Consider the following 12,919-nt stretch of genomic DNA (forward strand, 5'->3'; position numbering starts at 1 on the left):
GGAATAGAATGTCCTTATTGTCATTGTGTAACTCACAACGAAATGAATTTGCTTGTCAGAAGGTCGCAAAAGGGGATTGCAGGACACACACACACACACACACACACCCTGCCGGGACGCTGCAACCGTCATAAATACGAGTCAGTTGCCAAGCATCCGAATTTTGATTACATGACCACAGGGATGTTGCAACGACCGTTAAGTGTGGAAAAACGATCGTAAGTCATTGTCTGTGCCGTTGACACTATGAATGGTCACTAAACGAAGCGTTGTAAATCAAGGACCACTTGTACAGAAAAGGGGTCTCCGAACTGAATTACCTTCTCAGTGAATTAAGTAGGTGGATGTTAAGATAATTAAGTTCCCACTTTACGGGGAATTAATTATCTTAATTAACGTCCAAGTGTTACTTTAGTATTTCTCTACAGCAGAAATAGGTTTCATGCCAGCCTTAGGAAATCCATCCAAGAGGTCAGTAGGGCCTGGTCAAAAAAGTCAAAATGGCTGCCAAAACACTACAGTGGAAATTTCCTTGCATTGATCAGCATTCTTGTGGCTACAATCTGATTATTATTTTTTTACTGTATTCGGTGGACACCCCGAGATATCCCCGCAAATGAATAGATGGTGGTTTGAGGCGATCAGTGAATAATAATAATAATAATAATAATAATAATAATAATAATAATAATAATAAATGACTTATTTTGAAAAACTGAAAAACTAAAGCAAGGAATGAACCGCATTTTTGCCTCTTAAGTGTGTAAAAAAAGGGTGTGTTTCATAGTTGTTCCACACCAGCTCTGATTTTCACCAATCTGAATGCCGGGAATGCCATTCTTGGATGCCATGTAAGGTGGAGGGCAAAATCCAATTTAATTTGAGCAAAGAGAATAGATTTTTTTTCCCAAGAAGAATTGCCCTCAAAGCACCGGATTTAAAAAGCATGATTAAAAATAAAATAAAAAAGGAGCGGATTAATGGGTAGTTTTCCACTGGAAGTCAGTTAAGGGTCAGCTGTGCAATCTATTCAGAGAGTTACAAAACCCATCAGGCAGCTGGCAGTGCCTCATTGGAACTCTTAGAGCGACACCCAGTTCAGATGTTGCTAAAAGCCCCAAAGAAGCACACAATGGGGAGGACGAGTCCCGATTCTCAAAGGGAATAATATTATTAATAAAATCAAATTCATACCACGGAATCAAGAGTCTTTAAAAGAGTCAACCAATGGAAATTAGACCAGTTTAAAAAAGATGCGAAGAAAACACCGGTTGAAAAGTACCTTAGAGATCATCTAGACTAAGCCCCCTGCCTAGTGCCAAAGATCACCTAGACTAACCATTTTTCTAATGCAAAAGATCATTCTAGAATCTAGACTAACCACTTGCCAAGTGCAAAAGATCATTCTAGACTAAGCCCCTGCCTAGTTCAAAAGGTCATCTAGACTAACCCCCTGCCTAGTGCAAAAATCCAGAGAATAATAATAATAATAATAATAATAATAATAATAATAATAATAATAAGAAGAAGAAGAAGAAGAAGAAGAAGAAGAAGTTGGAAGGGACCATGGAGGTCATCTAGTCCAACCCCCTGCTCAGGCAGGAAGAAAAGGCGCAGAAAACCCATTGTCTGAATAGTATTTGGCATGGGAAAAACAGCTGCTGTCCGGGTTATGCCTGGCCAAGCCCGCATATTTTTAATTAATTTATTGAAAAATCTAATTATTTTCCAAAAGAGGAAAGTGTGCCACCAGCTGAACGGCTCTCAGAAGATGGAAAAATAGTTTCTTGGCTTCGTAAATTATCCTAGTTAGGTCTTTTATTCTCAATTTGGTGGCTTAGCCGCAAATTCTGCAAAGGTGTGGGAGCTTATACTAAGATTTTATTAATTGTTGAGATAGGTTGCTTTTCCCCTAGCTGTTTTTTGTTGTTGTTGTTATTTATGGTTTGGGATGGTGTTTTGCTCCTGTTTTAAAGTCCAGATAGTCCTTGACGTACGGCCACAATTTCCGTTGCAAAGCAAGACATTTGTGAAGTGAGTTTTGCCCACATTCGACCACTTTTCTTGCCACGGACGTTAAGCGAATCACTGCCTTTGTTAAGTTAGTCATGCGGTTGTTAACGGAATCTGGCTTCCTCGTTGAGCTTGCTTGTCAGAAGGTCGCAAAAGGGGATCACATGACCTTGGGACCGTCATAAACATGAATCGGGTGCCAAACAGCCGAATTTTGATCATGTGACCACGGGGGGGGGAAATGCTGCAAAGGTTGTTAAGTGTGAAAAATGGGCATCAATCCCTTTTTGAATGGTCACTAAACAAACCCGTTGTAAGTCAAGGACTATCTGTATAGTTAGACACCCCTCCAGAGTCATGCATTTTGAGAAGGACGTCCATAGGAAATTAATACATAAATAAGAATATTTGGTGGCGTTATCAATACCTTGCAGCAATTTATTTATTTATTTGTTTGTTTAGATTTATATACCGCCCTTTTCCCCCCGAGGGACTCAACTGAATACGTACTCTCTCTGTTGCATGAAAAAACAACAACTGTCTCCCGTAAATTCATCACAGCAAAGAGTTCGACAAAGCCGCAAAGATCACACGTGCGCGCACAAGGACACACAAGTACATCTTATTTTAATAAGTGTCTTTTTTTTTCTTGTGTTCTTGTCAAAAGAACCCACATGTCCTTAATTTCTGCACTGTATATTAAATTATGGTAATTGAGGACAATTTGGAACATTCCAGGCATGTCATGAATCAACAATTCAGCATCTCAAGATCACACGACACAAAATGTGTCGGTCACGCTGGCACAACCCAGAGAGAGAAGGTGGAAAAATGTTAGCAACTTGTGTGTGTTTCCCACTAAAGTCATTCGGGGCGTCAGGCTGTCACAGCGGCGCCCCGAAAACAAGCAAGAACAGGCAATGGGCGAAAAACCTGTGTGTAACACAACAGCGCAAAGGAACACAAATCGTGGAGACGTCAAACCCCGAACTTTGAAATATATCTTTAACATATTTGCATTGCAACCTTGTTCCTGAGAAGGAAGCATCAGTTTGAATGGGCAAAAAACTCCCTCAGCAACTCACAAGCATGCGCAGAGCGCAATCTAAGTTGCACACTTGCTTCTTGGATACCTCGCTGTAGTAAATCAGGCTGTCTCTGGACCGACCACACCTGGCTGCAAATCCCATTTTTCCCCCCCAATCCCACCCCACAAACAAATGCATCCAATCTAGCAGGTCTTAAGGAGGGAAAGGTGGAGCTTCCATGTGCAAAGGCAATCTATCTGATAACCAGAGCAAGCCAAAGGGAGGTGGTTTATTTCTTTGTTCCCAGAAGGGAAAAAAAATGAAGTGTAAAAAGAAGGCAAAGAATGAAGAAAAACTGCAGAAGTTCCTATGAAAAGGATGTGTCAGGAGTGGGGAACAGGAGTTTACAGTAACGAAGTGCGTTGCGGCTCGTTAAAAAAAACAAAGGTTGTTCCATTGCATAACACAGTTATGCAACATCCCTCCATGTACCCCCCACCCAGCTGGTTCGGCCAAAGGGATGAGGTTGTCCCTTTGGCTTTGCCACAGCCTCCAAGCCCCTCTCAGATACACTGCCCCTGAATCAGGAGGCTCTATTTTGCTGGGTCCAATTAATTTGGCTGGGTGGGGCAAAGGTCCCCACACCCACACCCACACTCAGCTAGGCTGATCCTGAAGGAAAGACAGTTTGGCTTGGCTGCTTGGCTTATCCCTACAACCCCCCCCCCCCGGAGTGCAGTTGGCAGGGAAAGAAGGAACATGGGTAAGGGGATCCCCCGCTAGAAGCAGAAGGACCCAGGATGATGGGAGAGATAAAAGTCGGGGTTACAAAGCTCCCGATAAGCTTCCCGGGACGACCCAAATCCTGAAGATGCTGAAGGGACACCGCCCCGGGAGGAGGCAGGGAGGCAATGCGGGCTGCAGCTGGGAAGCATGGGGCTTGTGATCCACCCAGCAGCAGGGAACCTCGGCAAAGCAGGCTGGGACGACGCTCAGGACCGGTCCGGGAGGAGGGCAGCCGCGCACCCCTGAGTTGGCAACGCTTTGCTCCAAGGACCGGACCCCAAGCGAGCGGCGGCGGCCGGTCGTGGGAAAGTGGCCAAACTCGGAAGCGGGGACCCTCCAGAGTTGGGCTGAGCAGTCTTCGGGGTGGGGGTGAGCGCCCTCAACCTACCCACTGGATCCTCCCTGTGAGGAGGAGGAGAAGGAGAAGGAGAAGGGAGGGAGACCCCAACTTCGGGACCACAAAGCCCATCTCTCTCGGCCCGACGTCTGCCCCGTGCATTCGCCCCCCACCGCCTAAGGACCCCCTCCAAGCAGAGGAGGAGGAGAAGGGAGACAGCCCAGTAAGACAAACCTGCCCAACTTCGGGACCACAAAGCCCATCTCCCCCGGCCCGAAGTCTCCCCCGTGCATTCCCCCCCACACTGCCTAAGGACCCCCTTTGCGCAGAGAAGGGACGGAGCCCCCTAAGAGAAACCTCCCCAACTTCGGGACCACAAAGCCCATCTCCCCCGGCCCGAGGTCTCCTCCGTGCATTTCACCCTCCCCCACCGCCTAAGGACCCCCTCCGCGAAGAGAAGGGACCGAGAAACCCGCCCAACTTCGGGACCACAAAGCCCATCTCTCTCGGCCCGACGTCTGCCCCGTGCATTCGCCCCCCACCGCCTAAGGACCCCCTCCAAGCAGAGGAGGAGGAGAAGGGAGGCAGCCCAGTAAGACAAACCTCCCCAACTTCGGGACCACAAAGCCCATCTCCCCCGGCCCGAGGTCTTCCCCGTGCATTTCAGCCCCCCCGCCTAAGGACCCCCCGTCCGCGCAGAGAAGCGACGGAGCCCCCTAAGAGAAACCCTTCCCCCAACTTCGGGACCACAAAGCCCATCTCCCCCGGCCCGAAGACGAAGTCCCCCCCACCCCTAACCCCCCCCCCGGTGCATCCAGACCCCCCCACCCCCGTCTCCATGCCGGCGGGCGGGGAGCATGGGCGGAGCGGGACCCCCCCAGCGGCCCGGGAGGGGTTGCGCGGACCGCAGCGGCGGCGGCGGAGGGCGGCCGGGGCTTTACCTGGCCAGGCGGGCGGGCGGGCGGGCGGCGGGGTCGGGGCTGGTGGGGCGCTGGAGACCCTCCCGGGCCGGCTCCCGCTCGGCTTCCTTCCTTCCTCCCGTCCGGCGGGGGAGACTCCCGCACGCCGCTCCGGCCCCGCGACCTGGCCGGCTGGCAGCTGAGAAGGTCCCGCTTCGCCCGCTCGCTCGCTCCGCCGATGCCGCCGCTCCGGTCCTCCCCCTCCTCCCCCGCCCCTCCCCTCCCCGCGACTCCTCCCCTCGCCAGACTCCGCAGTGCCCGGGGAGGGAGGGAGGAGGGAGGGAGGGAGGAGAGCCCCCTCCCCCGCCCCTCCCCGGCAGGAGGGGATGCGGAGGGGCGCCCCCCCACCCACAAACACCCACGCGCGCTGGGTCCCCCTCCCGCGAAGGAGGCCTTTAGCCAGGGCGAGGGGGACGCGTTCCCACGACCCCTGCCCGCAGGAGGGAGCGCAGTGGCTGGGCCGGCCTCCCGCTTGGGGCGGGGGGGGGGGTTCTGGAGGCTTTGGGCATCCCGACGCCCCGACTCTCCCGGAGGGGGGGGCGGGGGAGATTGATTGATCAGAGGGATGGTTTGCCCATCAAGTTCCTTCCTTCCTTCCTTCCTGTCTTTCCTCCCTCCTTCACCCTCCCCTTCCTTCCTTCCTTCCTTCCTTCCTTCCTCATCCTTTCCTCCCTCCCTTCCCTCTCTTCCTTTTTTCCCTCTCCCTCTCTTTTCTCCCCCTTCCTTCCTTTTTTCCTCCCTCCCTCCTTCCTTCCTTCCTTCCTTCCCTCCCTCCCTTTCTCTTCTCTCCCTCCTTTTCCTTTCTTTTTTCCTTCTTTCTTCCTTTCCTTCCCCCCTCTCAGCCCCTCTTTTTCTTCCCTGCTTCCCCCTCTCCTCCCTCCCTTCCTCTTCCTTTCTTTCCTCCCCCTCCCTTCTTTTCCTTTCTTTTTTTCCTTCTTCCTTTCCTTATTCTATCCTATCTATTCTATTCCATTCCATTCCATTCCATTCTATTCTATTATTATTTTATTCTATTATCATTCTATTCTATTCTATTATTCTATTATTATTCTATTCTATTATTATTCTATTCTATTATTATTCTATTCTATTCTATTCTATTCTATTATTCTATTATTATTCTATTCTATTATTCTATTCTGTTCTGTTCTGTTCTATTCTATTCTATTCTATTCTATTCTATTCTATTCTATTCTATTCTATTCTATTCTATTATTCTATTCTATTCTATTCTATTCTTATTCTATTTATTTTCAGTTGGGCTCACTTTTAAAGCTTCCCCTGGGACCAGCCAGATAATTTTAATATTGCGCCCTATTTCACAATCACCCCAGCCCTATTAATCTCTCTTAACCCCATTTATTTAAATGTCCCATTCATTCAAAGGGCAGCGAGCATCCATTTTGCAGCCTCCTAAATCCCCAGAGCCACGATCCCCAGGTCCCACAAAATTAGGGACCGACTCTCGTGGGAATTCTCTGCTGGGGAAAAAAAAATGCCGCTGCAGCATGTGAGAATGGCTGGAAGCCTCCATGGTTTGTTCCTGGTTATTTCTATTTTGGGAGAAGCCGGATTCGCACATTCCTAACATACTGCAAATTCTGGGACTCATATTCTTAATTTACTGAGGGATCCTGGGAATCCTACAGGTAGTCCTCAACTTACGACCACAACGGAGCCCGACGTTTCTGCTCCTAAGTGAGACTTTTGCTAAGTGAGTTTCGCCCCAATTTGCGACCTTTCTTGCTGCAGTTCTTAAGTGAATCACCGCGGTTGTTAAGTTAGCAACACGGCTGTCAAGGGAATCCAGCTTCCCTCGGTGACTCTGCTGGTCAGAAGGCCGCCAATCACGGGACACCCTCACGGGACACGGCCACCGTCATAAATATGAGTCAGATGCCAAGCGTCTGAATTTGGATAACTAGAAGACCTCCAAGGTCCCTTACAGCTGTTATTCTGCTATTCCTCTTCCTCTTCCTCATTTTTAAGAGGAGACTGGACAGCCGTTTGTCAGAAAAGGCATGGGGTCTCCTGCTTGAGCAGGGGGTTGGACTAGATGACCTCCAAGGTCCCTTCCAGCTCCGTTATTCTGCTATTCCTCTTGTAATTTTGAATGGTCACTAAACAAACTGTTGTAAGTCAAGGACCAGCTGTAATCCTAGCTTACTGAAGCATCATGGGAATCCTATTCCTAATTTACTGAGGGATTTCAGAATCGTGTTCTAATCTACTGTGAGATATCTGGGCATCGTATTCCTAACCTACTGTGAGGGATCTTGGAATCCTATTCCTCATCTACTGTGAGGAATCTGGAAATCCTATTCCTAATCTACTGTGAGGGATCTGGGCATCATATTCCTAACCTACTGTGAGGGATCTTGGAATCCTATTCCTCATCTACTGTGAGGAATCTGGAAATCCTATTCCTAATCTACTGTGAGGGATCTGGGCATCGTATTCCTAATCTACTGTGAGGGATCTTGGAATCCTATTCCTAATCTATTGTGAGGGATCTGGGCATCCTATTCCTAACCTACTCTGAGGGATCTTGGAATCCTATTCCTAATCTACTGTGAGGAATCTGGAAATCCTATTCCTAATCTACTGTGAGGGATCTGGAAATCCTATTCCTAATATACTGTGAGGGATCTTGGAATCCTATTCCTAATCTACTGTGAGGGATCTGGGCATCCTATTCCTAATCTACTCTGAGGGATCTTGGAATCCTATTCCTAATCTACTGTGAGGGATCTGAGAATTGTATTCTTAATTTACGGTGAGGGATCTGGGCATCCTATTCCTAATCTACTGTAAGGGATCTGGGCATCCTATTCCTAATCTACTGTGGGGGATCTGGGCATCCTATTCCTAATCTACTGTGAGCAGCAGTGGGATTCAGATAGGTGATCAACCGGTTCTCTGTGTGGATGCCACTTCTGGAAGTCCACTCTAGGCCTGGACAACCAAAAATTAGCTGCCGGTTCTGCCGAAGTGGTGCGAACCGGCTGAATCCCACCACTGACGGTGAGGGATCTGGGCATCGTATTCCTAACGTTCTGAAGGATTTGGGCATCCTATTCCTATCCTACCAGGGAATCCATTGGATTCCACCCCATCCGTGAGGCCTAAGCCAGAGATGCAGAGGGAAAATGCTGATTTTTCGGGGAGGATGTGCTTGGCATTTTGACCTGGCGTGGGCGTTGGACAGCTGCCTCTGTGCAGGCGGGCATCCCACTGGTGCGCGCCACACGCGGCCTGGCCTGCCATTTTACGCCAAGCAGCTGCCAGAGACTTCTTGGAAAGGGATGATCATCTCCTGTGGCTCAAATTATGGTCTTCCTAGCCGATCTTTGTCTGGCAAGGAGCCACGCGGGTGGAAAGGCAAGGAAACAAATGCAGGGCCAGGAGAGAGGCGGAGGGACTTTTGACAGTGGCACATGGGCTTGGGGGTGGATGTCTTCAGCGTGTACATCCAGTCCCATTTCTGGATGGGAGGGGCAAAGGAAGAACCTTCCAGAAAGCTTTGATCTCTGCAGCTCTTTTCAACCGACGGAGGTCCGTGTGGTCTTCGGGCGGGAGAGCCTGTTTCTGAGCATGGGCAGAGGGCCCTTGCTTCCACCGGTGAGGAGCCTTGTCAGAGCCTGGCGCTATTCCTAGAGGACCTGTAATAGGACTGAGAAACTGCAAAATGGGGAGTTTTTGACAGAATAATAAAATGATTACTTATTGCGGGGTCCGGATTGATGGCAAAGAGATAGTCTCTTTGTTCTCCAGCCTCGGAGCAGAATGAAAGAAGAAATTTCCTGACAGAACAAATAATCAGTGGCACAACTTGCTTCCAGAAGTTGTGAATGTTCCAACACTGGAAGTTTTTAAGAAGAGATTGGACGGCCATTTGCCTGAAATGATATAGGGTTTCCTGCCTGAGCAGGGGGTTGGACTAGAAGACCTTCAATGTCCCTTCCAACTCTGCTATATTCTGTTCTGTTCTGTTCTATTCTAATTCCTTATTTCTATTCTATTCTTATTTCCTTAATTCTATTCTATTCTATTCTATTCTATTCTATTCTATTCCATATTTTATTATTCTATCCTATCCTATCCTATCCTATCCTATCCTATCCTATCCCATATTTTATTATTCTATTCTATTCTATTCTATTCTATTCTATTCTATTCTATTCTATTCTATTCTATTCTATTCCATTCCATTCCATTCCATTCCATTCCATTCTATTCTATTCTATATTTTAGTATTCTATTTTATTATTTCTAATTCTATTTATTCTATTCTATTCTATTCCATATTTTATTATTCTATTTTATTCTATTCTATTCTATTCTATTCTATTCTATTCTATTCTATTCTATTCTATTCTATTCTATTCTATTCTATTCTATTCTATTCTAATTCTATTCTATTCTGTTCATCTTCTTAGCACCTTTTTAGATTTGAATTTTAGCCCTTGACGGTGCTTCATTTCAAGAAAGCTAAAAAAAACCCTACATTTGGGGGGGGGTGTTTGTCAGCATGGTGCAATTTAAATTCTATACTAATTCTGGCTTTTCTTTAATATCCAACCTGAAGCTCTTATATTTCTAACTGGATCTATCTGGTCTATTCTTCTCGTGGAAACCTTGGCTGTCAATCATATTGCTGCTGGGTTCAAGCATTATATTAAAATATAATTTGCTGACTTTGGCCTGGGTGCACTGTTTGAATCTGTCAGGAGAGGTAAAGCCAACTAACTAGGTTTGGCCTAACAAACCATAGGTAACCAAACCAGGGCATAACAAGAAGTACTGTGGGCAACCTTTAATAATAATAATAATAATAATAATAATAATAATAATAATAATAATAATAATAATAATAATAATAATAATAATAAAGTTGGAAGGGACCTTGGAGGTCAGCTAGTCCAACCCCCTGCTCAGGCAGGAAACCCTATACCATTTCAGACAAATGGCTGTCCAGTCTCTTCTTAAAAACTTCCAGTGTTGGAGCATTCACCACTTCTGGAGGCAGGTTGTTCCACTGGTTAATTGTTCTAACTGACAGGAAATGCCTTCTTAGTTCTAGGCTGCTTCTCTCCTTGATTAGTTTCCATCCATTGCTTCTTGTCCTGCCTTCAGGCACTTTGGAAAATGGCTTTTAAACCTGCAATAATTCTTTATTTTACAGCGATGTTCCTTCTCCTAGTTCCGATTTAGCTTCTTATAGATGGAATTGTAACAGCAAAAAAAAGGCAATTGATACTTACAATATCTGTAAGTGCTTCCCCCCCCCCAAACGTGGCAACTTTAAGACATATGGACTTCAACCCCCAGAATTCCTCAGCCAGCAGATTTGTCTTGGGAATTCTGGGAATTGGGAGTCCACAGGTCTTAAAAGTCACCCAATTTGAAAAAAACAACAAGACTGATCTACATGCATTTCAATCTTTAATTTTGTTCTTCCCTTTTCTCGTTCTATAATTGATTGGCTGTTAATCAAGCTTATGCCAATGAATGCAGAGCTGTCCTTCATGCATTTCCTTCGGTTTCGGAATCTCGTCACAAACAGCGGCAACATCCAAAATAGAACACAAGGGAGAGAAAACTCTTATGGACCACGAATAATTTGCAGGAGAGCTGTCCTGGCTGCAGAGCAGGAATCGGTCCCATATTCCAATTGTAGAGACTTCCAAATGTGTGGATTTCAATTCCCAGAACTCAGGGGAGGAAGGAAGGAAGGAGATGGGAAAGGAAGGAAGGAAGGAAGCGGAAGGGAAGGAAAGGAAAAGAAGAAAGGAAGGAGATGGGAAAGGGAAGGAAGATTTCAGAGAGAAGAAAAAAAATGAATGGGAAGAGCCAGAATAAATTGTTGACTTGATGTTCTCAGCCAGATCTTTCCGCATCATCACTGCTGCCATCTGCTGGCCAGTTAGGAATATCACAGATCGGTGAATCCATCTCTGCCTTCCTTCAAGGACATGGAGAATGGAATCTCACCCACCCACCCACTCACACTCACAAACACACAAAATACACACACAGGCACACGCTTTTTTCACCTTTTTTCCTTGACAAAGCGTCCGTCATCTTTCTTCTGAATACAGACGGAACAGGGGTTTTCCAGGTCATTCATCTGGGTCAGGGGTCTTCAAACCTGGCCCTTTTAGGACTTGCGGACTTCAACTCCCAGAATTCCTCAGCCAGGCACGCCGGCTGAGGAATTCTGGGAGCTGAAGTCCGCAAGTCCTAAAAGGGCCAAGCTTGAAGACCCCCTGCTTGCGGACTTCAACTCCCAGAATTCCTAGGCCAGGCACGCCGGCTGAGGAATTCTGGGAGTTGAAGTCCGCAAGTCCTAAAAGGGCCAAGCTTGAAGACCCCGTGCTTGCGGACTTCAACTCCCAGAATTCCTCAGCCAGGCACGCCGGCTGAGGAATTCTGGGAGTTGAAGTCCGCAAGTCCTAAAAGGGCCAAGCTTGAAGACCCCTGATCTGGGTGCATCAAAATGGAAAGTTGCAAAGATTCCCGGGACTTTAGGCCTCTTCTAGTTCTACAAAACTAGATTCCCTTGGAACTGGATCCAGAACCTTTGGCCTACGAGCGGACCTGGACCTACCGCCAAGACGGAGCCCCAAATCTCCCTCGATAAGCAAGGCCGTTGTTAAGTGAGCTTCGCCCCGTTTTCCGACCGTTCTTGCCACCATTGCTAAGGGAATCACAGCCGTGGCTCGGAGGGCGGCATGGTGGTTAAGGGGAAACTGATCCCGCAAAAACGGGATCGTTGCGACCGTCCTCGGGACACGCCCGTTGCCAAGCCTCCCGCATTTTGATCACCTGACCCGGGGGATTTGTACGATGGTCGTAAAGTGCCCCCCCCCAAACGGTCGTAACTTAAAGTCGCTTTTCTTCAGTGCCGCTGTAGCTCCGAACAGTCCCTAAACGGATGGCTGTTAAGCCGAGGACCATCTGTTACGCTTCCACCCCGTCTGAGTCCGTCAGGAATCGCCCCGGAAATTTGAGGGGGGTGCCCTGCAGTTGAAAGTCAGATTTCCCCTAGGTTTCTCCCCAAAACTCAAAAGAGACATTTTATGCTTCGTGTCGTTTTCTTTAAACGTCCATATATAATTTATTACGCTTCTCTTTTTCTTTTGTACAAGCTGAAAATAAACAGGCGGAGGGAACGGGGGGGGGGAAAGATGGCGGAGAGGGTGGGTTTGAAATCGGGGACCACCAGGATGGGAGGGGGAGACGGGGTGGGGAGGAAAAGGAATTGGGGGCCCAGAGGAAAGGAAGAAATCTGGGGGGAAAGGAGAGGAAAAAAAGGGGGCCCTCGCCCCCCCGCCCCAGGATAGCCGGGGGAAAGGAGACATTTTTGTGGCTTTCTTGTTTTCTCCCATCCTGGTTAAAAACAAAGCTGGGTGGGGGGTGGGGGGTGGGATGAGAGTCCCCCCCCCCACAGGCAGGAGTGAGGGGTGGGCTTTTGGCCAGAAGTCAGAGAAGAAAGAGGCACGAATGGAAAGAAGGAACGAATGAAAGAATTTCCAGTAGGAACCATCTGGACATCTCTTGTGGAGGGTGGTGGTGGGGAGAGAGACGGGACAGCTTGGAGGAGACCCCCCTCATGCTTTGCCCCTCCCCCCCTTGTAGCACGTCCGGCTCCCCCTCGGGTCTTCCGGCCAGATGGGTGGTGGGTGGTAGGGGGTGAGTTTTCGGAGACCCAGGAAGGGTTTTTCCATCACTCTGCCCCAGATCTGGGGACTCCTGCAGAAAGAAAAGACAATCAAAAAAAGAGAGAGAGAGAG

At 47.9% G+C, this 12,919-nt stretch overlaps 1 protein-coding gene across 1 annotated transcript in view; it reads right to left on the reverse strand.

Annotated features, from left to right (window-relative positions):
* Positions 1-12,162: 12,162 nt before the first annotated feature.
* The window catches only part of CARMIL3 (capping protein regulator and myosin 1 linker 3), a gene marked incomplete at its 5' end in the record, with an annotated part of 36,410 nt that continues 35,653 nt past the window's right edge, over positions 12,163-12,919 (reverse strand). Inside the window, one exon of the mRNA XM_083377265.1 lies at positions 12,163-12,878. Coding sequence (XP_083233391.1) covers positions 12,853-12,878 — 26 coding nt within the window. The 3' untranslated portion in view covers positions 12,163-12,852. The remainder of the gene's footprint in view (positions 12,879-12,919) is intronic.

This window comes from Vipera ursinii (genome assembly GCF_947247035.1).
Source record: "Vipera ursinii genome assembly, chromosome: Z".
In the NCBI taxonomy this organism is placed as follows: domain Eukaryota; kingdom Metazoa; phylum Chordata; class Lepidosauria; order Squamata; family Viperidae; genus Vipera; species Vipera ursinii.